The sequence below is a fragment of the Kogia breviceps genome, chromosome 14, assembly GCF_026419965.1.
Source record: "Kogia breviceps isolate mKogBre1 chromosome 14, mKogBre1 haplotype 1, whole genome shotgun sequence".
Lineage (NCBI taxonomy): Eukaryota > Metazoa > Chordata > Mammalia > Artiodactyla > Physeteridae > Kogia > Kogia breviceps.
In genome coordinates, this window is record NC_081323.1 from 61,786,802 (window position 1) to 61,812,400 (window position 25,599).

Here is a 25,599-nt window from a genome sequence, read left to right on the forward strand (position 1 = left end):
TGCCTCAGTTTCCCCATCTGTAAAATGGGGATAAGAAGTGCTCTTAGCTCAGAGTCATTGTGAGGATTAAATGAGGTCTGATCTGAGAGATGGGCCCAGTGTGTTCCTGGCACATAAAAAGTGCTCAAGAAGTGGTTCTATTTGTTGTTAAAAAGCAATGGCAAATAAGTAAACCATCTTTCTCATCACTGGTGGTGGTCCTCAGGCCGGCATTTGGGAACCATTTCCCTAGGCCAGGGTGGGAGAAGGGTGCATGTGGATGTCAGCAGGAGTAAGAACTGGCTCCCCACTCAGAGATGAAAGATGGGGAGCTCCCAGCTGGGAGCCCAGCTGGCCTCTTGAGTGGGCTTTGTGAAATGTGCCTGAAGCAGAAGGGATTGGGGTCCCACCAGGTGGAGCTGGAGGGAGGTAAGGCCTCAGATGGGCCTGCCTTCTGTGGGGTCCAGTAGAGGGGCCATGACTGCTTCAGGGTCTTAACTCTGCTCTTTGCCTCCTAGGCTGGGCCCCATCTTGGGCCCTCAGGCTTTTCCCAAACTGGTGAAGATCCTTGAGGCCTTTTCTTCCCTTCAGCATCTGGAGTGAGTATAGACCCCGGAATCCCTCCTGGATACCTTGGGCTTTGACAACCCCAAACCCTGGCCTTGTTTGTCCCTTTCTCTCTCTCTGTGTGTGTCCTGCTGCTTCCTCAGTGTGGCTGGTGTGAGTGACCAGATGCCCCCACTGCAGGGAAGCGATGGCAGAAGGAAATCCCCAACAATAAAAATAGGTTGAATCCTTTCGTTATCTTCGAAACTCTTTTCCCCTCATGTGCTGCTCCCAGCAATCCCATGGGGAGGCAGAATCGGGGAACATGATCCCATTGCACAGCTGAGGTCTCTAGAGGTTAAGGAAGTTGCCCCAGCTCATGGGGCTGCCAGGAAGGAAAACAGTGATTCAGGTCCATGGGTAGTTAGATCCTTGTCCACTTGTTGGCCTGGCAGTCCCAGGGGATGAAGATTTGCTCTCAAATGCTCGGAGCTGCAGCTGCATCTGGCCATGGGGTGTTCAGGGGTGGGAGCATGGGAGGAGGCCACTGCTGGGTCGGAGGGTGGGGGAGGGTCGGGCGGCCTCCAGGGTGCTGGCTGATGGCCCCCCACCTGATTCCATCTGAAGCCTGGACTCACTGAGCGAGAACAAGATCGGGGACGAGGGTGTCGCCCAGCTCTCAGCCACCTTCCCTCAGCTGAAGGCCCTGGAGACGCTCAAGTGAGTGCGCTGGCCCGGCCCTTCCTGCTGCATTTGTCCCCAGAGTCCAGCATTTTTATTCTTTCATTCACTCATCCGTTCAATCGTGCATTCGTTTAATCATCCACCCATTCATTCATTCATTCATTCAATCATTTCTTTGATCAGCCATTCAACCAATCATTTAGTCATTTAATCAACAAATACGTAAGAAGCACTTACTATGTGCAGACACCATTCAAGGCCCTGGAGACCTAGCTTTAAACAAAGCAAAGCCCCTGACCTCAGGGATCTTCTAGGGAGGAGACGCAGTAAACAAGCAAACAAGCATCCATAATTATGAAGTGTATAGTAATGAATGTGAGCGATGTTTAGTGAGAGAAAGACTGGGGAGGTGAGACAGGAGAGATAGATTAGGATTTATCAGTAAAACATTATTATCAAAATAGTGAATTTCTATTAAAAAAAAACTGTTCTGGGTTTGGGAAATAGCAGATGGATATGATGCAGGAGGGTCAACATGATTTTTTACTGAACCTAGAGGGATCATCAAAATCTACCCACACTCTACTCCGCAACCACCATCAGGGCAGAACTCACCAGAATTCACTTAGGGATTTCCTTGATGGTAGGCCACTGAGACTTATTAAGTAATTTATAGTGTTTAAGAAAACTGTGAGTAAGCTAGATTTCCCTCCCTTCGTCCTTCCTTACATCCTTCCTCCCTCCCTCCATTTTCCTCTCTCTCCTACCTTTCCTTCCTTCCTTTTTTACCCCACTTAAACATTTTCTGAGCACCTACTATGTGCTTGGCATGGATGTAGGCACAGGGATAGAGTAATGAACAAAACAGACTCGACCCCTCACCTCGTGGAGTCCACGTCATTAAACAAATAATGTAAACCCTTATGTAATGACATGGTCATTACAAAAGTGGTCCAAAGGGAAAAGAATGGATGCTATAAAATCATTAAACAAGTGTGGGGGGAGCACGATCTCTGTCTCATCTGCATCCTCAGCCCCATCATCCCACTCAGCCTCAGCACGTGACTGCATCATTTTACTGATTTAGCCCAAGTCTACCCATAGCGCCCTCACACAGTTCAGCACCCACGACTCTCATCCAGGTAGAATGTCTTGTGCTTGCTGCCCTGGGATGCCCTGTGAGGAAGCAGGGGTTCCCGGCCCTGCCGGAGCCTGGGGTGATGGACACTGATGGGGAGGGGCATTCAGGTTTGACCCTGAGCCCTCCCCTTGTTGTACTCCTGCAGTTTGTCCCAGAACAACATCACTGACTTGGGTGCCTGCAAGCTGGCCGAGGCCCTGCCCTTGCTGGCTGCGTCCCTCCTCAGGCTGAGGTGAGTGGGGCCCTCTATTGGTCAGGTGCTGAGCTGGTGGGCTGGAGGTCGGGCAGAGAACCCCCTGGTGCCAGTTGTAAGGTCCAACACTGGGACCCTGAAAGCAATCACTACAGGCTGTTCTACCACATTAGTGTCGTACAGCTTGGTGGGGGTAGGGAGTGGGGGGCGCCGACCTAAAATCCAACATGAACACACTCCCCTGGAGTTGGGTGATGCCACCGCCCTGAACAAGATTAGCAGCCCCTGGGGAAGGGCATCTGGAAAACTCCGGGCAAGTCACTTACTCACCCCGAGCCTCTGTTTCCTCATCAGGAAAATGGGTACCATCCCAATAGCCTGTGGAAAGCGTTTGGTGCAATGCCTGGATCTGGTGCTTAATAAATCTTGGTCCTCTTTCCCCAGGGCATGGCAGGACTGGGCCTTTTCTGGAGTCCGGGGTGGTTTCTAGAATGCTGACTATACACAGGTAGCCTTGGCTGGCTCTTGTCACGCACACATCAGTCCGTGGCTACACTGTCACCTTCTGGCAGGCCTTGGAATAGCACATTCTTGCTTTTGCTTACTTCCAGCCTGGTGCCTGGTGGTTCCCCGGGACTAATGGGTTCTTCCAGCCCATTATCCCTCCAGCCAGGGTCCCTGAGTGCAGCTGCATAGGTTGTGTGCTATGCAGATTGTAGTCTATGTGATTGACACGCCTGGAGTTGTGAGGGTATCCAATATTCTCTAATATCAACCATGGGCTGGAACCTGTGCTAGAAACTAGAGATACAGCTCTGAACACAACCAGGGTGGGTCTTGCTTTCAAGTTCCTTGCCTAATAAATAAGTAAGCACGTGCATAAATAAAATGTTTAAAAAGCTGATTCATGCTGGGAATGAGGAAACTAACAAAGACCCCAGAGGGTACAATAGGGAGTACTGAATTCACCAGGGAGGTCAGGAGACCCCTGAGGAGGTGACCCTCCCCCTTCTGTGGGATGCTCTCAGGGAAAAGCATTCCAGGGAGAGGGAACAGTAGAGGCAAAGGCCATGAGGTGGGAAAGAGGTTGGGTCTTTGAGGGCCAGAAGGGGGGCCTCTGTGTCTGACTATAGGGAATGAGGGACAGAGGGTGGGAGAGGTCAGGGAAGGCCAGATCATGCAGGGAGACCCTTGCAGGCCAGGAGAGTGGTTGGGGGTTTTTCCATTGGGAATGGAGAAGCGGGTGGGGCACGTGGGGGTGATATGTGATCTGACTGACACTTTAAGAAACCTCATATTGGGAGTTCCCTGGTGGCCTAGTGGTTAGGATTCTGGGCTTTCACTGCTGTGGCCTGGGTTCAGTCCCTGGTCAGGGAACTGAGATCCTGCAAGCTGCACAGCATGGCCAAAAAAAAAAAAAAGAAACCTCATATTTTATGGACTGTAAGATGCCATCCATTTGTAAGACACCATTAAGAGGACAAAACGCTGCTAATTAAATGACAACCATTGATTATCAGACACATCCTGATCACAATGATTTTCAAATGTGAACATGTACATCTTGGCATCAATGAAATATGGGAAGAATCCTCTTCCTGTGGGTGAGGAAGGGCCTCCTGGTTCTAAGATCCATCCCAGGAAGGGATTGTAAAACCCCTACCTGGTTCCTGCCCTGGTACCGGCCGACATCAGGGGTTCCTGGAGTTTAGAGTGAATCCACTTTGCTGCAGTGTAGACTTGCTGTTTTTACCTGCAGCCCTGCAGTGTTGCTCTGAGGCTGAGTCAAGGCAAAGTCACGGCCTTGAAATTAGAACCGTGGCTGGACCTGCCTTGTTAAAAGGGTGCTTGTTAATGAAGGTACAGCTTAAGTTGGCACCAGCAACACCTGTCGTGCTATTTCTGACACTGCTGATGGTGACTGAATATACTATAGAAACCCGAGCCTGCCCAGTGACTCTGGGTTTCTCTCTCTCCTGCTATTGCCGATGCTGCCCCACCCCCCACAGTAACTTGTATAACCCTCACAAACCCCCTTGGGAGGTATAATAACCATAGTTAACATGTAGTTCATTCCACATGTCGGGCCCTGTTCTGGGTGTTTTACCAACATTAACTCTTTTACTCCTCCCCACAATTACTCTATCATGCCCATTTTATGGAGGAGCAAACTGAGTCACAGGGGAGCTGAATAACTCGCCAAAGATCAGACAGGCAGCAAGCCACAGAGCTGGGATTTGAACTTGGGCTGTCTCAGATGGGAAACTACCTCCACTTAGTCCTGCTGCTTTCCTAAACTCACTGAGTGAACACAGAGAAGCAGCCTCAACTCCCTGGACCTCAGTTTCCCCCTCTGTTAAATGGGGCAGTAATCCCGGCTGTGTGGGGCTCTCCCTGGGCCCTGACCCCCCAGCACCCCCAGCCCCTGCCCTGACCTCTGTCTCCGGCAGCTTGTACAATAACTGCATCTGCGACGTGGGAGCCGAGAGCCTGGCACACGTGCTTCCAGACATGGTGTCCCTCCGGGTGCTGGAGTGAGTGTGGGAGCCTGGGCAGTGGGGGTGGGGCCAGGACTCGGGTGGACCAGGGTCTCCTGCTGGCATCATGGGAAGGGCTGGGCTGAGGTCTGGTTGTGGAGAGCGTGGTGATGACCTTGGTCTGGGGCTTGTTGGTCCCCAGGGCTAGGATCCACAATGGGTTTCTCTTCCCAGTGTCCAGTACAACAAGTTCACAGCTGCCGGGGCCCAGCAGCTCACTGCCAGCCTGAGAAAGTGCCCTCACGTGGAGAAGCTGGCGTAAGTCTCAGCAGTGGTGGAGGGAGAGTCAGTGTGTGGCTCACCTTGTGAGCTCTGAGCTCAAATCCCGCTCTGTCCCTCACCAGTGTTCAACCTTGGGCAAACAGACACATCAACCCTCTGGACTCAGTTTCTTTTCTTCTTCTTTTTTTTTTTTTCTTTTGGCAACGCTGCACGGCTTGCGGGATCTTAGTTCCCAGACCAGGGATTGAACCTGGGCCCTCAACAGTGAGAGCGCTAAGTCCTAACCACTGGACCGCCAGGGAAATCCCTGGCCTCAGTTTCTTCGTCTGTAAAATGGGAGTGACAATAATATTTACCCCCTATTTAAATATTTATATTTAAATTGTGGGGTTTAAATTTGTCAATATACTCAGAAGAGTGTCTAGTACACAAAAATGTTCTATATACTAGGCTGAACAATATGAAATCGCTTATATTCAGCCATTTTTGACCTACACACCTAGCAATTTCATATGGTTGAAACTTATTTATTATTACATCACTATGATGTCTACTGTCCAGTACTGTATTTTATTGTCTTTCAAAGCACTTTTGTCTACATAATCATTCATATCTTCTAGGAGGGATAGGGTGGCTCTTGTAAGACCCATTTTGCAGATGAGGAGAATAAGGCACAGATAGGTTAACTAACCTTTCTGAGATCACACAGCAAGTCAGCGGCAGAATCAGTTTTTAAAAAGGGGTCTTGGGGCTCCTAGGCCTCTGGGGTCCCCGTGACCCCACACTAGGCTAGGTGGAAGGAGGGATTTGGGGGCAGCTTGCGTTGGGGCCACCCCCTCTCGTCTAACCTCTGTGTGCCATGCCCCCATCACAGGATGTGGACGCCCACCATTCCTTTTGGCGTCCAGGAACACCTGCAGCAGCTGGACTCAAGGATCATCCTGAGATGATCCAGGCTGTGCCTGGGACAAGGTAACTGAGGTGAGCTTGGAAGGGGAGAACCACGGGGGTCCCTGGGGACAGTGTCCTGTGAAGTCAGAATCCATAAAAGGTGGGCGGGGCAGCAGGTGGGAGCTGGGTGACAACTCCTGGACCATGTGCCATCTGGACCCACCCTGTCTCCCCCTGTGCTGGGTTCGGTGCGGTGTCTTCTAAAGGCTTTGAGGACTTGGGCTCTGAGGCTCCTCCCTGTGGGCAGGCGTGGGACCCGGGGAAGGACAGTCGGGTCAGCCGTGCACATCTCACAGCCCTCAGCATTGGGAAGGTCTGCCTTCGAGGACTCCCCAGCCATCCTGGCTGCTGTTTCAACCTGTCGGCTGCCCCGATGCCCGGCATTGTTTTCATAGGAATTTGCTCTACCAGTTTCCTGCCTCTCTCTGTGCGGATGACTGTCCCCTCACTTCCATGCTCCCCCAACCTGGGACATCCCCCTTCTCCATTCCTACCATCCCTCCCATCCCCAATCTCAACCACACTTTATCCATGTGTTAAACTGCCCTGTCCTAAAGCTTCCTGATCTCCACCCATCCTGACCTCTCACAGCATGTTCTCCGAGGACACTGACCATGCTGGACCCTGACCTGGTTATTTGTGGACACAGCTCTGCTTGGCCTGTTTCCCGTGAGCCTCGGCGTCCTGGTGCCCAGCCCTGGTGGCTCAGAGTCGGCCCCCGCCCAGCTGCAGAAAGGACCCATGGCCTGCTCTGCAAACAGACCCAGGCCCGGCCCTAGGCTTCTTCGGAGAGCAGGTTGATGTCAGCCCTGCTCAGCCACTGCAGCCCTGGCAGATGGGCCGGTGCCTGGTGGCAGCTGCTGTGCACCCAAGAGCCCTGAGGCCTTCCCTGCAGGACACTGCAGACAGCTGTGGCCAGGCCAGAGAGAGGGACGAAGCGGCCACATCCCCACCTGCCCAGGTCCCTGCGGCCTGGGGAGAAAGCACTGTTCCACGCTGCTCTCCTAAAGGGCTAGCTCTGAGGATACCAGCGACCATCCCCTGCCTGCTCATTTCCCAAACCATGACCGGCCGGGATGCTACAGCAACTGCCTTCTGTCTCTGGGACTCACTGGTTTGCACTAACTTTGTTTGCCAAGGCCAAATCTAGGCCTGGCCAGACACACTGGACCTTAGCAGGAAAAGAGCTGATGGTACACTAACAGAGGAGGGGAGGGGTGATGGACTAAAACCACATCTACCTTTTTGCCTTCATTTCCTGTGTCTTTTTTCACTACATGATAAATGGCTCATTTAATCCCACGGGCAGGTCCTGTGTTTGAGTTTATACCATGCTTACCATTTTGGATGCCCACTCTTCCGGCTAGCTAATGCATCACAAACCGCCCCAAAACGCAGTGGCTTAAAACAGCACACACATTTATTCTGCTCACACACCTGTCTTTGGGCAGGACTTGGTGGGGACAGCTCGTCTCTGCCCCACTCAGTGTCAGCTGGGGTTGTCTGGAGGCTCAGTCACGCGTATGTCTGGCACTCGATGCTGCCCAGTGGCTTGGGGCCTCGGTTCCTCTAAGGAAGGGGCAGGGGGACTCTCCCTGTGGGCGAGTTTGGGCTTCCTCACAGCATGGTGGCTGCGTTGAAGGGTGATCACCCCAGGAGGAAGAGAGGTTGCGGGGTGAGAGGAGACCAAGACCATGGGGACCAGCCCTGCCTTTTCTGTAACCCAGCCTTAGAAGCTGTCACACAGCATCACTTCTGCCATATTCTATGGTGAGTTGACGGGGGCCCTTTCTCTCTTGCCCTCCCCACCCCCTCAGCCCAACACACACAGCGCAGTCCACTTCGGCTCAAGTCCTGTCTTTCAGGAAAGGTTTTTCTCTATGGCTTCCTACCATTCATTGGAAAATTCATTATTTGGGGGTCAGCAAGGCTGAAGCACCGTGAGCCTTGCAGAGTGTTTTCCTCTGTCTCTGATCCTCTGCTCTACCCTCGGAGTCGTTTCTCAGCTGAGCTGGAATCCGGCCCTGGCCACAGCTAGCCTGGAAGGGACTTGGCAGCTTTGCTGTCTACACAGAGAGCTGCCAGGTCGGCTGTTGTTGTTTTTCACTGGGGCCTGGCTGGCTCGGTCAGAAGCCCTGATTTGGGACAACTTGTGGGAGCTGTCTGTGCTCCAGTGCGCCAGCCCTGATGCCTGGCTCCTCAAACTCTCCTCCTCTTCCCAGTAAGTGGGTGTTGGGGGTCAGGAGGGTCAGAGGGGTTCTGACCCCGCTGCTCCGCTGGCAATCCTTGCAGAAAGGTAGTGCCTTCCGCCTTGGTCCAGTGGCTAAGGGCGTCAGGCCTTGTAGCTGGGCCATCACCCCTCAGGGTGTGCCTGCATTCGTGGACCTTGTAGAGTCCACGGAACTCCCACTTGTGCAGCCACAGGAAGACAGCCTCCTTCTGATCCAGGCATCTACTGCACCCTTCAGCCAGGCGGGGTGGGCACAACTGTCCCCACTGCTTTAGGTCTGTTCAGAGGTGATAAAATGAGGTCAGAGGCTATAATTATTCATAGTAATGACTTTAAATGATAGCTACCACTTATTAAATGAGTTGATACATGTAAAGTACTTATCACAGCACAAGGGACACAGTAAGTACTCAATAAATATTAGCAAGTATTATTACTTTGTGCCAGAGTGCTGAGCCAAAGTGCTCCCTGTGCTGACACCCCCCCCCTTATCAAGAGGGACCACAGTGTACAGTCAAGCATCTCAGACTCTAGAGCTAGACTGCTTGGGCTCAGTGTCCAGCTCACCACTCACTTGTGCAAATTACTTCTCTGTGCCTCAGTCTCCTCATGTGTAAAATGGGCATAATCACAGTACCTTCTTCATGGGGTTACGTGGAGATTCAATGAGCAAATATGCTGAGAACAAGAGCCTGGCATCCAGTTCCCTACGTGTGGGCTGTCATTATTACACACATCCGTGTGTTTCATTCTCCCCTCTGCCTGGAATGTTTTCCCAGCTCTTCACATGGCCTGCAGGACTCAGTTTAAAGGACAGTTCCTCAGGACGGTAGTAAACGCAGACACCCCTCCCCCGGCCTATCACGTCACTAGTTTATCTTTTTCATACTTATTTGTTGTGTTGTCTGCTCTTGTCCTAGGATGTGAGCTCCAAGAGGGCAGGTAACCTGTCTGTAACTCCCTGGGCAGGGCTGTCAGGTGTGGTTGGGCAGTCTGTGCACTGCACAAGGTGCCTGGACAAGGGAGCAAATGCGGGCTGCAATCCAGTCTGGGCTCTGCTTGCCAAGCTGTGAGTCCTGGTGTGGAGCAGCGTCTGCCTGCCCAGAGGGCCACCTTTGTCATTAACACAAACTCATCTTATGAGGTGGGTAAATGACTGTTCCCATTTCATAGATGTGACTTGCCTAAGGTCACACTCCTATAAAAGAGGGAGTCAAGATACAAACTCCACTTCTGACTTCTCTGGAGGGTCACTCTGCAGGCATAGGCACCGGGTGCTGGAATTGCTCCCCATTTGCTGGGTGGGAGAAGTGATGCCCAGAGGAATCGAGGCATCTGACATCTGGAGTCACACTGTCCACTGACGGCGTGATTCCACGTTTAGTGGACTTCAAGGCCATGTATCTTTTAAACCCTTGCCTTTCCCCTCAGGCCTCTCTCCCAAAGAAATGTCTCCCTTCTCCCGCTCCCCTTTTTCTTGAATGTCTTCCGTTCACATTTCTTAGCAACCCTTCTTAGAATCACATGAAGACGGGTGGTATGTAACTGCCTTCTCTTGAGTTCTGCCGGACCTTTCCTCTCCCACACCTTGGTCTCCTCACCTGTAGAATGGAGCTGACCACCCATTCCTTGTTCAACACAGAATGTACGTGAAGGTACTTTGAAAAGCATCAGCTGTTCTGCAAACGGGGAGAATTACTGCACGTGGACCCAACTTCAGTCGTTCGTTTGCTCCTTCCCTCACCTGCCCACTCCCCTCATCTTTAGGGGAGATCTACCATGTGCCCAGCATGGGGGATCCCCACCTCCGACTGCTCTGGGATTCAGGCCTGATTTTCAGCTTGGCCACCAGGCCTTTCCCACCACAGCCAAGGTGGGCCCTGGCTTGTCAGGCTCGTGGAAGCCGGGAGGGGGCCGGGATGGGACTCCGACACCAATACAGCTTGGACAGACTCTCCAAACCCCACTGGATCTCCAACTGGAGAGGCCCTGACCCTTCTGCCCTTTGTCAGCCATGAGGTTCTGCGCAAGGACTCCTTTCCAGAATCTCAAAGGAAAAGAACGAAACAAACACCACCCAACCCCCGCAGGGCCCCAGGGGTTGGAGTTGCATACATTTTTTTAATTGAAAGAAGTTAGCCTCCTAACTATTGCTTTTACAGGTTTATCGAAGTCAAGTATTTATACCACTCACATTTTCGAAAAATACTTCTGGCTGGAGGAGCGCTGTCCCCGTTGCAATGTATCAGTTCTGGCAACTTGATGGACAGCAAACAATTTGAAATGAATGAGTCGAAACCCCACCCTCGGCCCCCCGGGTGTTCTTCCTTTCCTCTGAGTCACTCTCTGAAACTCGCGGCATCTAAGCCCGGCCTTGGGCCAAACCCCGTTGGGCTTAGGGCTCCACTGGCATCACACAGAGCTGGGAGTCGCTTTTGTGTGTGAAGTGTCCGCTCCGAAGGTTAAGTGGGAGAAGCAGATGCAGTCGGGGGTGAAGAGCAGGGAGGCAGCCTCTGGCTGGGTTCCTGTAAACATCCATTGCAACGGTGAAAGCTCAGAAGCCAAGGCAAGGCCGTTTGCGTGACGCTGCAGGCGGGCAAGGTCTCCGGGCACACCTGCCTTACCCTTTGGGCAGGGGCACGTGCCTTCTGGACCTCGGCACCCAGTCTCAATCTCTCTGTCCCACCATCCTGGGTCTGGACGGGCACCTCTCTGTTGGCACAGGGCTTTCGAGGGGAGCAGGCCTAACAAGAGGGACAAAGGGGCGTTACCAGCACAGAAGCACCGCCCCCCCCACCCAACTGGAGGCTCGAATTTGGGGAACCACCAGAAACCTCAGGCTGGGGTGTTGTCCTATAAATTTTTATTAAAAATTTTTTATGAGTGCGTCCGATTTCTAAGGACCCTAGGCTGGAGAAGCGGTGCAATTTCACCTGGGAGAGGAAGGACTGTCACTGTCTTGGGAGATAATTCCCAGGAGGGGGATCCTGGGACCCGACGAAGGAGGGCAGCCTGCTCCAGGGTCACCCAGGGTCTGCTGGCTTACTTGGGCTCTAGGGCGGCTGAGTCAGCTCTGGGGAGTGGGCAGGGCTTGGCGGCAGCTCCCACCTTGCCCGGAAAATGCTTCGCAGCCTACAGGAAGGCTGTGGCCACAGCCAAGCTATTCAGCAGCCCCACTTGGCTCGTTCTCCCAGGATACGGCATCATCCCCAGTGCCTGGCTCCCCGCAGGTCCTCACTTACTGTCCCTTTCTCTCTCTAGGTCCAGCCGGGTGCTAATATGTTTGCGTATAAGCAAACATATTCCCACACCCACCCTCCTTACAGACCCGACAAGTCCCGCACCAGTTCTGAGCCTCACCTCTGCCAGCTCAGACTACTTCCGCAAATGTCATCGAGCATCACATAAAACTTATACATTAAACACAACATGTATTATTGTTCATCGGGCGCTGCTGATATTTGGGGCAGGACAATTCTCGATGAGGTGGGGGCGGGGGGGGGACCCTGTTCTGGGCACTGCAGGAGGTTTAGCAGCATCCCTGGTCGCTGACTGCTAAGTGCCAGTAGCATTCCCAGTCCCTGTGACAACTAAAAATGTCCCCTCACCCCATCTCCAGGGGCCACCCAACAGGGCAGAACTGCTTCCACTGAGAACCATGAATCTCCCCATTTCATAGGCTAAGAAACAGAGGTTCAGAGAAGCCAAGTGACCTGTCTAAAGCTGCATAACAGTGACAAGCAGGGCTGGCAGTGGACTAGTGACAGCGATGCAAACAATCACAGTCAGGGCAGCTACCACTTCCTGAGCTTTCACTGTGTGCCACGAGCCCTAGGCAGAGCGTGGGTGCCTCACCCCATTTCCTCTGCTCGCCCTCCCGAGGCTGACTGACCTGGCAGCTTCCACCTGCAGGGACACCCATGCTTGCCTGAGGCCTCTCCACCTCTAGAGCCTGCTTGGGCCCCAGGTTGCAAGTGCAGGCAGAGCTCCCCACAGCTGCCTTCTAACCAGTGATGGCCAGAAAGCTGGTGGATCAATACCCCAGCTCTCTCACCCAGCAGCTGGGATGACTCTGAGGCATATTCTCCATCTACACTGGTTCCCAGAGCTCCTGAGCAGGACTGAGCCCAGGGTTGCGGAGGTAACCTGCTAGATGACACATCCCTTCCCTGTCTCACTGCCCCCCTCCCCACCAGTAGTTCCTGGGATCACCTCCCAAGTAAACAATTTGCACTTGAATCCTCCTCCCAGGGTCTGCTCCCTGGAGAGCATGCCTGAGATGGAGCATTACAAAGGCCATTTCAGTTCAGCGCTCCTAACACCCCAGGAGTTATAATGATTCCATTTTACAGATGAAGACACTAAGGTTCAGAGAGGGTAAGAAACTTGTCTAAGGATGCTCAGCTCTCCAGGGCTTTGTCCTACTGGAGATCTTAAACACTACATAATCTCTTACCTCCTGTGTGCCATGTCCTGAGCTGAGCGCTGGGGACCCTGAGATGAGTGCAGCCTCTGCCTTTGACACACAATCTGGTGAGCAATTTTAGCCCAAGTTAACACACTGATGCCGGGAAGAAGCACAGGAGATGGGTGGAGCCCAGAATCTGGGGAAGGCTGTGCACCAAGGACACGCCAGGTAGAGGGAAGGCTGGTGACCAAGTCCTGGAACCTGCTGTAGTTTGGTTTGGGGTGGAGAGTAAGGGGTTAAAGGCTGGCCATGGGGGAGACATGGCTGGAGAGGTGAGCAAGGGCCAAATCGGCCAAGTTTCTTGTGTCCTCTGCCAGATTCATCTCCTAGGGTCAGCTAGGAACATGCCCTTCCACTACTCAGAGACCTTCCTCGGCTCCCACTGATGACACATGCAAGTCCTCTCATCCTTGGGCCCCATCCAGTCTCCCCACTGGACCTGGTAGGCGGGAAGGGAAGCCAGGGCTAAACCAGAGCATCGGAGAGCTCGGCCCTCCAAAAAGGTGTTCGTGGGTTCCCCTCCTGTCCTGCCAGGAGCCACCTTTGGCTGACCTCCCTCCTCCAAGGAGACTCTGGGGTTCCCTGTTGGGGTCAGCAGTGGTGCTGCCGAGAGCCCTGGCATCCAGGAAACTGGAGCAGAACTGTTTATTCCGATACAGCATTACCAGGGCTCACTGCGCACTCTGCAAGGCAGGGGATGGTACTTGAACCCATCTCAGACTTGGGCGGAAGGGCTGTTAGAGAACATGGGACCACCCCTTGGAACAGGGACTCACTCCCCTCCCAATGCTCGTGATAGCAAACAGCACTGAGTCCCAAGCAAGCATCAGTCTGGCTGGCGTGACTGTCACATGTGCTAACCTCCGATCAGAACAGGTGCAGAGCCTTGCAGGTGCCGGCTCCAGCTGAATTCACTAACGCCCTCTTGTTCTCATTGTTCATCTGTAGGGTCACCTTCTATTTACGGCGAATGATGCCAGTTTTCCATTTCTGATAGCAATACTATAAAGTTCCTCTTTTTCCACATCATTAATTTCACTTTAAAAGAAGCCTCCGGTTTAAAGACAATAACTGCATAAATAACAGTTCAGGCAACGAGCAGATAGAGCAAAAATTGTTGATGGTGTCATAGGAGGTTTGGGAGATCCTGATCTGAGCTGGTCACTTCACAGAGAATGAAGGGGCTCAGAGAGGGCGGTGACCTGCCCTAAGCCACACAGCACACTGAGGACAGAGATGTGGCCCCAGGCCTCTGTATCTGTGGCTGGAGGATGTCCTTGGGTCCTCTCCTCTGTGCCACACACCATGGCTGTTAAAGGTCAATCCATTTGTTCCTTTGACTTACAGGTCTGGTCTCATAGCAAACCAACTGACATTTATCGAGCACTTGTGCTTACCTTGTACTATCTGCTTTAACTCATGGCTTAGCTCATTTATTCCTCAAAACAACCCTAGGAGGCGGGGCCAAGGAGGACCATCATCCCTGAATTTCAGATGGGGCTCAGAGAGGTTACGCTTGTGACTCAGCAATGTCACACAGCTCATAAATGGCAGAGCCAGGGTTTGAACCTCTGTGGTCTGACGCAACGTCTATCAGTTCCTCTCAGCATCTAGGTCATCTCTTTCCTTGGGCATCAGAAGCCCCGGGCTGAGAAGCATCCTGAGGCTGCAGCTTAAGAGTCCAGGCAGTGGGTTCTCCAACCTGCTAACATCCTTAGAGCATGACTCACCAGCTATTGGCTTTGGCTGTTTTTTCTTTCTTTCTGAAACTGTAACCTTTCCTTCCAGGCCACTCCCCAGAGCTGGACAGAAGGAGTGGCTGGCTGACAGGTGTGTCATCAGAATGACAGTTGGGCACTTGATCCATTTTAAGAAGCAATGTCTCAGCTGGATACCTCTGTGGAGACGCTGCCTGGTTTGATTTGGCTTAAGGGAGAAAATGACCTTGTGTCTTAAAGGTGCTGGTGGGATGATGCTCTGGACCTGCTGCAAGAGGATTCTTTTTGCAGTTGGGCCGTCCCACTGTCCTGCTCCTATGGGGTAGCCAGGGCAAGGTCTGGAATTGGCCCATCTCGAGTCATTCTGGCTCTGCCCCTTCCTAGCTGTACGACCTCAGGCAAGTCACCTAATCTCTCTGGAGCTGTGTCCCCGCCTGAAACAATGCCTACCTCATCTGGCTGTTCATTACGAGGATTATATGAAATTGTGTTGGTGGAATGCCTGCAATACCCAGTACACATGGCCCCTCCCCTCCGTGTCCCCACCTGTTCCCAGCTAGAAAACACACAGGGCGGGGGCAGGGGGTCTCCTCAATGCAGGGGGCCTTCTGAAAGGGGCAGCCCTTTCCTCCTCCAAAGACCTTGACTGCTGGACGCCCATTGCTATTCCTCTTTCTCAACGTACCAGCTAGCCAATTAAAGGGGCCAAAGACAGATGTCACCCAGATATGATTTGCCCACTGTCTCCATTGCCGTCTCAGCGCCAGGCCACGCAACAGGAAGGCCTCTGCCTTGTCCGGTTGACGAGCGCGTGGCCTGAAGGGGTGGGAAAGGAGATGCTACCTGTCTGCCTGGGTCCAGGTTCCTGATGGAAGCCAGTGTCCTGGCCAGTTTCTCCAGAGTTTCTGGATTATATGTCAGCTGTTGATGTTCCTCAGCCGTGGGTTCTGTGAAGATTCTTGGTCCAGCACGTGTCTCCAGCTGGCCTGTGCCCCAGACTCAGCGAGGCCTTCTGAAGGGCAGCATCTGCCCAATACCTTCCTGAGTCCTGTCACAGCCAAGAACCACCTGGACTCCTATTTATTTAGTATTTTAAGTCAAGGCACTTTTTCCCTCAAACTCCAAAATTTTAAAAGGAATCTTTATGTCACTATCATGAATAAAAAACAGTATCATTTATCATAAACAGAAAGCACCACTAAAAACAAATGATGAAAATGAAACCATTAACTCTAGCCAGGTACCCCTGGCCTGCAAAAAAAGGGGGGGCCTGCGCCTGGTTTCTCTGCTCCAAAGGGAAAGGTAGCAAGTGCCCAAGAGGGGGCAGGACACCGACAGGTGGGTCGCATTAGGCTTTGGTGTATTCACTGCCTCCCGGGGATGCCTGTGACCTGAGGACACCTGAGGACCCTACTCAGGGAAGCACTGGGAATGTGGCCAGGAGGCCCCGCTTGTCCACCTCACAGCTTGGTATCTAGGGCAAGTCCCTCAACCTCCCCTAGCCTCAGTTTTCCGCCCTGTCTAATGGAGCTAATGAGTGCTGTGCTGCCTGCTTCATGGGATGACACTCAGGGGAAGCTAAGTCCCCTGTCAGGAAGGAATGGAGCCTGCCCCTTTGGGGCTGACTGAAACTGGAACCTGCTCCCAGCCACCCCCAGGCTTGGGGCAGAGTCTGACAGCTATGAGGGCACCAGCATCACCTGGGCCCCCAGACACCAGTTATCACGGCCCTCGGGCTCCTTTGAAGGCTGCCCACACAGACACACCCTCCTTGGTAACTAGCCCTCACACAGAGGAAGGGGGCCTGAGAAAGGGGAAGCCTTTCCGGGCCAAGCCCCCTCTGGGTGTGACACGCCACCAACACTGATGGCGTCATTAAGAACCGACTACGCGACCATCAGCATCTCATCTGATGTGTACGAGCCCTTCAGCAGGTACTAACTACTATCTTCCCCATTTTACAGAGAAGGAAACTGAGGCTTGGGGAGGTGAAGTCACTCGTCCAAGGTGTTGGTGGAGCTGGGATTTCAACCCAAGTCTGTCTGACTTCCAAGCCTCGAAGCAGCGGTCTTAGGGGGTACATGGAGATGGCCTGAGATAACACTGAGACTCACCCAGTGAGCTAGTGATTGGCTTTTTGGTTCTTAGCCAATCTTTATGATTACTTGGACAAGAAAGTTTCACTTTGGTGCCAGGGTTTATCATGTGACAGTTGCTAACCTGACTTTTTAACAAAGAACCAGGGGCCCTGTGCCTTTAGCTGGCTTCAGTATTTGGCCAGAAGTTAATGACTTTAGCACTTAGTATTTTTATCCATGCCAAGTGATGCTGGTTTTCTCTTTTCAGTGACATAAACATTCTTTTAAAAATAAATTCACACACATAAAGTAGATTTTTTAAAAAGGAAGCACTAAAACGAGTGTACTTAAACTATAAAGGGACGAACAGTAACTTTGCAGTGGAGAGAGCTGGCAGACAAGACCTTAGCCAAGTGGTCAGCATTAACATCACCAGTAATGAGGCTGACAGACATCACATGTCCCCCAGTACGATGCACTCAGAAGGACACACACTCACTTCTTTGTGGTATTCCTGCCAAAAAGGCACCATCTGAATCTAATCTCAAGAGTAAACATCAGACAGACCCAAACAGAGAAAATCTACAAAATACCAGACTTGTACTCTTGGACTTCCCTGGCAGTCCAGTGGTTAAGACTGTGCTTCCACTGCGGAGGGCACAGGTTCGATCCCTGGTCGGGGAACTAAGATACCACATGCCACACAGCGCACCCAAAAAATAAACAAAAAAAAATTTAAAAACACCAGACCTGTACTCTTCAAAAATGTCAATGTCATGAAAGATACGCACAGACTGAACACCACAAGAGACATGACAAGTGATACAAAGTATTATCTGGGGTTGGATCCTGGACCTCAACTCCCCCCGACCCGCCCACCCCTTTTTATTGTGAAAGGACACTTTTGGGACAATTGATGCAATCTGAATAGTCATAGCTTAGATTGGTCATACGATTGTATCAATGTTACATTTGCTGATTTTGACGGTTGTATTGTGATTACATAAGTGAATGTCCTTGTTCTAAGGAAATACACACTGAAATATTTAGGAGAAAAGGAACATAATGTCAGCAATCCATTTTCAAAAATGGTTCAGAAAAATATATATACATGTACGCACAGAGTGAGCATTTTGCATACATGACCAAACGTGGCAAATGTGAATTGATGCAATTGGTGCATTTTTTGTGAAGTGTATAAGGGAATTCTTTGCAACTTTCGTATAATTATGAAATTATCTCAAAATAAAGTTTAAAAAAAAAAAAAACCTCAGAAAAAGGAGTGAGAGGGCTTCCCTGGTGGCGCAGAGGTTGAGAGTCCGCCTGCCGATGCAGGGGACACGGGCGCGTCCGGAGCCTGTGCTCTGCAACGGGAGAGGCCACAGCAGTGAGAGGACCACGTACCACAAAAAAAAAAAAAAAAAAAAAAAAAAAAAGGAGTGAGAGTACATATGAGGCAGGCCTGGCAGAGCCAGGTGAGTGGTGTTCCAAGGATGGAGGTTGGGAGTCCCTCTCTGAAGGCCCCCTGCACACTCCCTCATCACTGGGTCAGAAGCCTCAGTTGTCTTACTCACTTTGTACCCCTGGCCCCTCACTGTCCCTTTCTGAGCCTCAGTTCCTTTATTTGAGAGATGAGGATGAGGATGCCTGTCCCTTTTATTGTGATCTTAGTTTCCCAAAAGCAAACTATGCTTTCAGGAGTCCCGGAGGGGGACAACAGCAGATAAACCAGGAATACAAATGGTCAAGTTAATAGGAGCCCTTAATTTCTTCGTTCAATAAAACAGATGCAAGGGCTGTGAGGGTTTGCCTTGGATGAAATCTCCAGTTTGCATAACTCAGGCACAAGGGAGCAGGAGCCCTGGCATCTCAGTTGTCTTGAGACACAGATTGGGGTCTCCTCTTGTCCAAAGGAGCAGCCAACACACTCCCAAGGCAGCCTCACGTCAGGACAGAGGTGGAAAGTCAGCTGGGCCTGGGGGTACACATGCCTCCCCTCGTTACCACCATGTCTCTCACCTGGACGACAGTGACAGCCTCCCACCTGGCTCCCCTGACCCCACCCCACCCCCGGAGCTCCACTGTCCCCAAGGGAGGTTTGGGTTTCTGAGCAGGGAAGCCATATGCCGAACCTGGGTGTTCGGCTGATGGCACAGGCCACAGATTGGCACCAAGGGACCAGGGCAGGCAGATCAGGAAGGAGCAGCTGTAGCGCCCAGTCGGGACACTGATGCCAGGGAAACCCTGTAATAAGTAGACTAGTCTGGTTGCCCTTAGCTCCAAATCTGACCTCCACCAGGCGACGCTGACTGTGGCAGCAACGCTTTCCAGTCTCTCCATTTCCAGCACAGAGAGGCTCCTCTCCCAAACCTCTCCCTCCGTGGCAAGAGAGGGCTGGCAGGCACCAGCTGCTTTCATCAGGAACCAGGACAAATCAATCCAGCTGAACTGCCTCCACACTGGAACCACTGGGAAGTGAGGACTCTCCCCAGTTCCTGGGCCAGCCCCAGCGGTCCTTTCTCCTGAGAAGGTGGGAGCTCCTAACCCCCACTCCCTGCTCCTGGACAATGATAAACACTCTAGGAAGACCACAGAGACGCAGCTTTGCTGGGCTCCAGGCCTGGTGGCCTTTAGAGACCACAGGGCAGTTGGGAAAGGTCTCTTGAGCGTCCCAGGCCAGCAAGGCAGAGTGGGAAGTCTGTCCTGGTCCTCCAGACCGGGACCCACCCAGCACTCAGGCAGCTAGTCCTCTTTTGCTCATTGTGGCATATAAATATTCATGCACGAGTGTATGTGCAGGTTTATATATTCACAAGGGATTGAGTATACACGCTTTCCATTATGTCTGACTGTTAACAATAATAGTGGTTAATTTTAATATATCACTTACATACACGGGACGGTCTAAGAGCTTTACATCTATCTTCATTCACTCCTCAGAACGAGGTAGATTTTCATTATCCCCGCTTTATAGAAGAGGAATCTGACACATGGGGAGATACGTAGCATGCCCAAAGTCACAACAAGGATTGGGATTTGAACCTAGGTCATCTGAATCTACGGACTTTGTTCCTGATCATAACCCTAATACTGCCTCCTTAAATAGGTGCTCAACAAAGGTTTGAGGAACTGAATTATGTGGAAAAAAGAGAAAAGAGAAAGAGAGGGAGTGAAATGAGTGCAGCTTTCATCTTGAGATCACCCCAGTCCCCAGTGCCTGGCGTGCCCACGCCCTTAGTCAGTGTTTCCTGGATCGGCCTGCGTGTAACATCAGATTGTGTCTATGTGAGAAAGAGCGAGAAGGAGCAAGATTTGACTACCAGTGTTCCTCTGCTTATGCAAAGGGGCCGGGAGAGGAGGTGCAGTCAGATCATCTTTAATCTTTCCCACAGGCTTTTCCTGCTGCTAGCCATCCCTCCCCCACCCAAATCTGGTGGCTTGGATCTGGGACTGAGCAAGGAAATGCTGTGCGTGGTTCCCACTATTTCTCCAGGGACGAGTATTTCCCACAGCCCCAGGCCTCCCCACCTGCCAGAGTCAGGCCCTGTCACTTTGAGAGCTTTGCAAGGTTGTCCCTGAGACACACTTCCTGGTGTTTCTGCTCAAACAGCGTTTGCTGCAAAGTATGCCAAAGCATTTGGACTTCAGTTTTTGTTTCAGAGTATGCCAATGTTTTCATTTGGAAGGGGAAGTGTTTCTGTTGATGTGGTGAAGAGATAAAATAAGACATTCTTCACCAAGTTACACTGACTGAAAGTCAAGAGCTTGGCTTGGGGGAGGGATTCATCTTAGAATCCCCAAGGCCTGGCAGAAGAGCAGGGCTAACGTTTGTTGAATAACCCAATGAGTGAATATGCAAAGGGCCTAGAACCAGGTGTGGTATATGATCAATACTCAGTACAGGTTCTGAACAGAACCCATAGGTTCTACCTCCAAAAGGTGTTCTTGGTCTCTGTGTGTGTCTCCACCTTCACTAACTTTGCCTCATCCAAGCCTGCATCACCTCTGGCCTGAACAACTAACCAACTCCTAACTGGCTTCCCTATTTCCGCACTTGCCCCTACGGCTCATCTGGCCCACAACCGCCAGTCCTCTTTGCAAAATGTGTACTGGAATTGTGTCACACCCTGCCTAAAACCTTCTGATGGCTTTCCATCGCTCGTGGCCAGGCCTCCCAGGTCCTGCATGATCTGGCCTTGCCCACCACACTGACTTCTCCTGGGGCTGCTCTCCTGTCACACTGGCCTCCTTTCAGTTGCTGGAAGAACCAACTCTCTCCCCTGCCCCTCCCCCTCCACGTACTTGGCACTAGCGGGTCCCTCTGCCTGGATAGCTTTTCTCCACATCTTTACATGTGGCTCCTTCCATCAATTTAGGGCTCAGCTCAAAGGTGTCATTTCCTCAGAGAGGCCTTCTCTGAAGCCCCTGTCTGAAGCAGCCCATCTCTAGTCTTCTGTTTCACTTACCCAGGCATTTATTGAGCACCTACTAGATGCCAGGCACTGTTCTAAGTGCCGAGGAAATAGTAATGAACACAATAGAGGATGCCATGCCTTCTTACATGCCTTCAGAGCTCTCAAAAAATCTCACTGCCTTGTTTGGGAACCTGCTTATCTTTCTCACAAAGTGCCAGGAGGGCTGGCGCTGAGTCTGTCTTGTTCACTGTGTTCATCCACCAAGCACATTAGGTACTCAGTAAATATCTGTTTAATAAAAGAACAAATTGATGGATGGCAGGCAGGCAGGCCAACTAGTTAGGTAGGCAGAGCAGCTGACACACGCTCCACCTGGCACTTGGCCCTGGTTAAGGTCTCCCTGAGCTCAAATGAAGCTTTCTTCAAAGAAATCTCACTGTCAGCCCCTCAGGTTGACACTGCTAGTGGGCCCTGCCCACCTTGCATCACCCTCTGACTATGGTCATCTTGGCTAAGATAGGCAAGAAGAGGGGGGTAAACGTAGCATGCTTGGGGTGAGTGACATTAGTGTCCATTTTCCAAAAGGAGCCCTTGTGACTTTCCTGGTGGTCCAGCAGTTAAGACTCCATGCTTCCACAGCAGGGGGCACGGGTTCGATCCCTGGTCAGGGAGCTAAGATCCCACATCCCTCAGTATCCCCCTGCCACTGCCACTCAGGACCTGTGCCTAGCGCCGTGCAGCTGAGGGGCTGAGCCGAGGAATTCCTTCCTGTTCCATGAACCCTCACCAGGCCCTCCTCTAGTCCAGCTGCCTCTCTTCCTTGCTGTGACTTCGGCCAAATCTTCCTCCTTTCTGGATCTTCATTTCCCTCCCAGAAACACACAAGGTGGGGCTGCATACAGCTTCCTGGTGGCAGCTCAGAGGCAGGACTTTTAACAGCTCAGTGCAATGATCCTGTGGTCCCTTCCATTGGCCCAAGAGTCCCTTGAGTTTGCCTTGCAAACACTGCAGGCAAAGCCACCCAAGCACCAACCCCCCCTCTGGCCTGGTATATGAAAGCAGCCTGCGAAACTGGCAGCCCCTGAAGATTGGAGCTGCGGCACCCTGAAATCTGACTCCGAAACGGCAGCCAAGCCAAGGCCAAAGGAAGTACAGGGTTCTCTGCTGAAGGAGGTTTCTCCTCTCACAGCATCAGCCTGGAGCCCTTGCTCTCAGTCCCCACCCAGTCCCCAAGGGGCCACAGAACAAAGGTGATCAGTGCCTACCTCTTTTAACACTGCAAGTTTTTATCCTTCCAGGACTAATGAGAATCCCCCAAAAGCCAAGGTCACCATCAAGACAGGCTAAGGATGGGGGGAGGAGTTGACAGGCCTGTCTCAAATGGATCTGGGTGCAAAGGCTTTGACAGTTGGCACTACAGCTAACCAAGAAGCGACTTAGGTCCTGCCTCCCTTTCCTTCTTCAACAGCTGTCACCTTCGCTAAAGGGAAGCTTTCCTGCCCTAACTAGGGTCCTAAGCAGAGTCCAGCCATTCCTGGCATCCAAACAGACCTGGAAGAGGTGGATGGAGAAATCAGAAGCCTGGGGGAGGGGTGTGTGTCTGGCTTGGGATGCCTCCCTCTTCCTCGCCAGCGCCCCAACCCGCCCTCATCCTGCGCAGAGGGCACTTACAGGCCTCGGAGGCCGAAGAGGGCCTCGTCCTGGGGGGTCCCATCCCTGGCCAGACGGTGCCCTCAAACAACAGCGGCGGCATGATTCGTGCGCCGGTCCGGGCCGAGGGTTGCGGGTCGTGGGGAGAGCGGGGGACAGCAGCCAGGCCTACTCCAAGTAACCATCGAAGACGTCGAGCTCCGAGTCAGCATCGTAGAGGCCCGAGCCGGGGTCGGAGAGCACGCCGAGGTCCACGAGCGCCTGGTCCATGTCCTCGGGCAGGAATACGAGGCCCACGTTGAGGACGATGTACTCCATGAGGAAGGCGTAGTATAGGATCAGCACATTGACGAAGAACAGGCCCACGTAGAACATAGAGGGCAGCAGGGGCGGCGGCACGGAGGGGACCAAGGGGCCCAGCGCGTCCAGGTGGGCCGCGACCCGGGCGCCGGGCATGCAGGGGGCGGCGCGGGCAGCGGAGGCCCGGCGATCCCAGCGAACTCAGCCGCTGCGGCGCCCGGGCGGCCGGTGAGAGGGCAGCTCAGCCATCCAGGGCCGCCCGGGGGCTGGCCGAGGCAGCGCTGGGCCCCGGCGGTGCCCCACAGGGGATGTGCGTCGGCCCCTGCGGAGGCGCCCCGGCCCCCGAAACGTGCCAGGAGGGTCACCCCACCCCCAGAGGTGCCCACACGGCACTGTCGATCCTCCCAGCGGTCAGGCGGGCCCCCCTGAAGTGGCCGGCAGCAGCCCGGCTCCTCCGATGCTCCCTGCTCCCGCTCACGGGCCCTCGCAGCGCCTGCGGAGACCCCACCGCAGCTCAGCGTCAAGGGCCAGTCCCGGCGACGGTCTCTTCAGCCGCGCCCGGCCGATCCCCGAGCCCCCTGCGCACCCCCGAAGGCCCAGCACCCATTCCTGCGACCGCCGCGTCGCCCTCCTGGTAGCTTTCCGAGCACCGCCTCCGGAGCAGCCCCGCGCTCATTGGCCCACCGCCCCTGCCCTCGCTCATTGGCTCGCCCAACGTCCGAGCTCACTGGCCCGAGCCGTCCGGGGGCGGGTACCGCCTCGCTCCGCCCCTAGAGCCGCTGGCTTCTGAGTTGCTTTACTAGTTCCGGATTCAGGGCTGATCTCGAATCCAATTCGCTTTGCGAATCCGCGACAGAGTAGGGGGAGGCGAAAGAGAACACAATTCAAACCTGGACGTATCCTAAGGCTACAAAAGTTGAAGGTAACCGCGAGCTTCATCAGCACCCGGCTGGACTTGAGTACTGGCGTCACGCCTTTTTGGGACTCAGTTTACCTGCTGAAAAAGGGGGCGGTGGGGGCAGGGGCGGTGGATCTTACCTTGACAATTTTGGCCTTTCCTAAAGTGGCAATTTTCCACGGTGGGGAAGATCAATCAGTGCCCCCTTCATCTCTCCAAATTCTGGTTGCTGGAAGGTCTGCCCCCTCGGCTGGGCGGGCCGGGTTTTGGTAGATGGAAATCTGCCTAATAGGGCTCCGTGACACCTGAGTAAAGAAACTCTCGGCAGGTCAGACCTGCAGCACTAGGGTTGCTTCTTGTTTTTACTTTGTAAAACACGTTTTAAAACAATAATAGTGCACGTGGTTAAACATTCAGACAACCAAGAAGTACACAGAAAAGTGAGTCTCTTCCACTCGCTGATTCCCCTACCTCAGGGGTAACCCCTGTACGTCCTTCAGGAGACTGATTTTGCCCAAGGTGGTTCCCAAAGCAGTCCACAGACCTTTAAATCTCAGGCCACGCTGAGCTGGGTGCTCTACAGGCATTGCTTAATTGGAGCCAGATGGGGAAGTGTATGTTACTCATTTTTGCAGATGAGGAAACTGGCCCAGAGAAACAGGAGGACCCTGGAAGCTGCTGGGCCTGTGTGTGTTTGGAGGCCAGAACCTGCCCTTTTTTCTCCATGACTGTCTCTTGCCCCTTTAGGTGAATTACACAGCAAACCATTAACCCTCCAACTGCTGAAGGTGAAACAAATCTTCATTCATTCATTTATTCACTCTGACAATATTTGTTGAACACTTATTATATGCCAAACCTTGTGCTAGGCACTGGGGAGAATATTGACCCTTAGCCCAATTCTGTCCTGGGCACAGTTAATGGGACACAGTAGACCTTAGATAACTGTGAGGTGTAGAAATGAATGAATGGTGAACAGGGCAGTATCGCCCACTCCCGATCCAGGAGAGAAATTTAGATACATCTTCTTGGCTGGTGTAGGAAGCTGGGTGTTGCCTTATTTTTATAAGTGTGGTTGTTTTGGAAATGGAATGGATTTTCGGCGAAGATCAGAGAAATCCTCTGAAAGCACAGGGCATTCAGTTTTGGTACATTGTTCCTTGAAGGCCTTTCAATATTTATTTTTTAATTGAAGTAGAAAAAGAAAAAGGCTGTGAGGACAAACCAGGACGTTACCGATTTTGTGAAGTTTCTCGTTTGTTGGGGCATAAAAATAAGGGTGCCTGGGTTTGAACCTTGGGTCTACCGCTTATTAACTGTATGACCTTGGGCAAGTCAATCCCTCTGTGATTCAGTTTCCTCCTGGGTAAAATGCGGATAATAGCAGTACCCACCTCACAGGGATGTTGTGAGAATTAAATAACAATGTATAGCGCTTAGGGCAGTGGCACGCGGCATATGCCAAGCAACGGCTATTCTTATTCTTATCATAAAGGTAGTAACTGTTAATATTGTGGTAACTTTTATTCCCCAATCTTCACGGATTCATTTCTCAGGGCTCCGCCCATAGGTTTCCCATTCCCGCCTAT

The 25,599-nt window shown here is 52.5% G+C and overlaps 2 protein-coding genes across 23 annotated transcripts in view; one reads left to right on the plus strand and one right to left on the minus strand.

Annotated features, from left to right (window-relative positions):
* The window catches only part of CIITA (class II major histocompatibility complex transactivator), a 49,019-nt gene extending 41,459 nt beyond the window's left edge, over positions 1-7,560 (plus strand). For 11 of the 21 annotated variants that reach the window (XM_067014164.1, XM_067014169.1, XM_067014171.1 and 8 more), the window contains 7 exons: positions 498-578; positions 1,153-1,245; positions 2,496-2,582; positions 4,994-5,077; positions 5,255-5,338; positions 6,177-6,283; positions 6,845-7,555. In XM_067014164.1, coding sequence (XP_066870265.1) covers positions 498-578; positions 1,153-1,245; positions 2,496-2,582; positions 4,994-5,077; positions 5,255-5,338; positions 6,177-6,252 — 505 coding nt within the window. In that variant the 3' untranslated portion in view covers positions 6,253-6,283; positions 6,845-7,555. Of the gene's footprint in view, positions 1-497; positions 579-1,152; positions 1,246-2,495; positions 2,583-2,987; positions 3,052-4,993; positions 5,078-5,222; positions 5,339-6,176; positions 6,284-6,500 lie in introns of those variants that run through there. The other 10 variants (XM_067014162.1, XM_067014163.1, XM_067014175.1 and 7 more) reach the window with 7 other exon arrangements.
* Positions 7,561-7,655: 95 nt separating this feature from the next.
* On the minus strand, positions 7,656-23,772 carry DEXI (Dexi homolog). 2 transcript variants are annotated; one of them, XM_067014182.1, is made up of 3 exons: positions 22,834-23,765; positions 10,678-11,227; positions 7,656-8,760 (listed from the first exon to the last, which is right to left on the minus strand). In XM_067014182.1, the coding sequence occupies exon 1, from the start codon at positions 23,266-23,268 to the stop codon at positions 22,981-22,983; it is 288 nt and encodes a 95-aa protein (XP_066870283.1). In that variant the 5' UTR covers positions 23,269-23,765; the 3' UTR covers positions 7,656-8,760; positions 10,678-11,227; positions 22,834-22,980. The 2 variants fall into 2 exon arrangements, with proteins under 2 accessions (XP_066870283.1, XP_058892129.1); XM_059036146.2 differs by lacking the exon at positions 7,656-8,760 and having other exon boundaries at positions 10,585-11,227; positions 22,834-23,772.
* Between the last annotated feature and the right edge of the window lie 1,827 nt (positions 23,773-25,599).

Excerpts from the sequence above, each read along its gene's own strand:
- DEXI (XM_067014182.1), bottom strand. The coding sequence starts at position 23,268 with ATGCCCGGCGCCCGGGTCGCGGCCCACCTGGACGCGCTGGGCCCCTTG.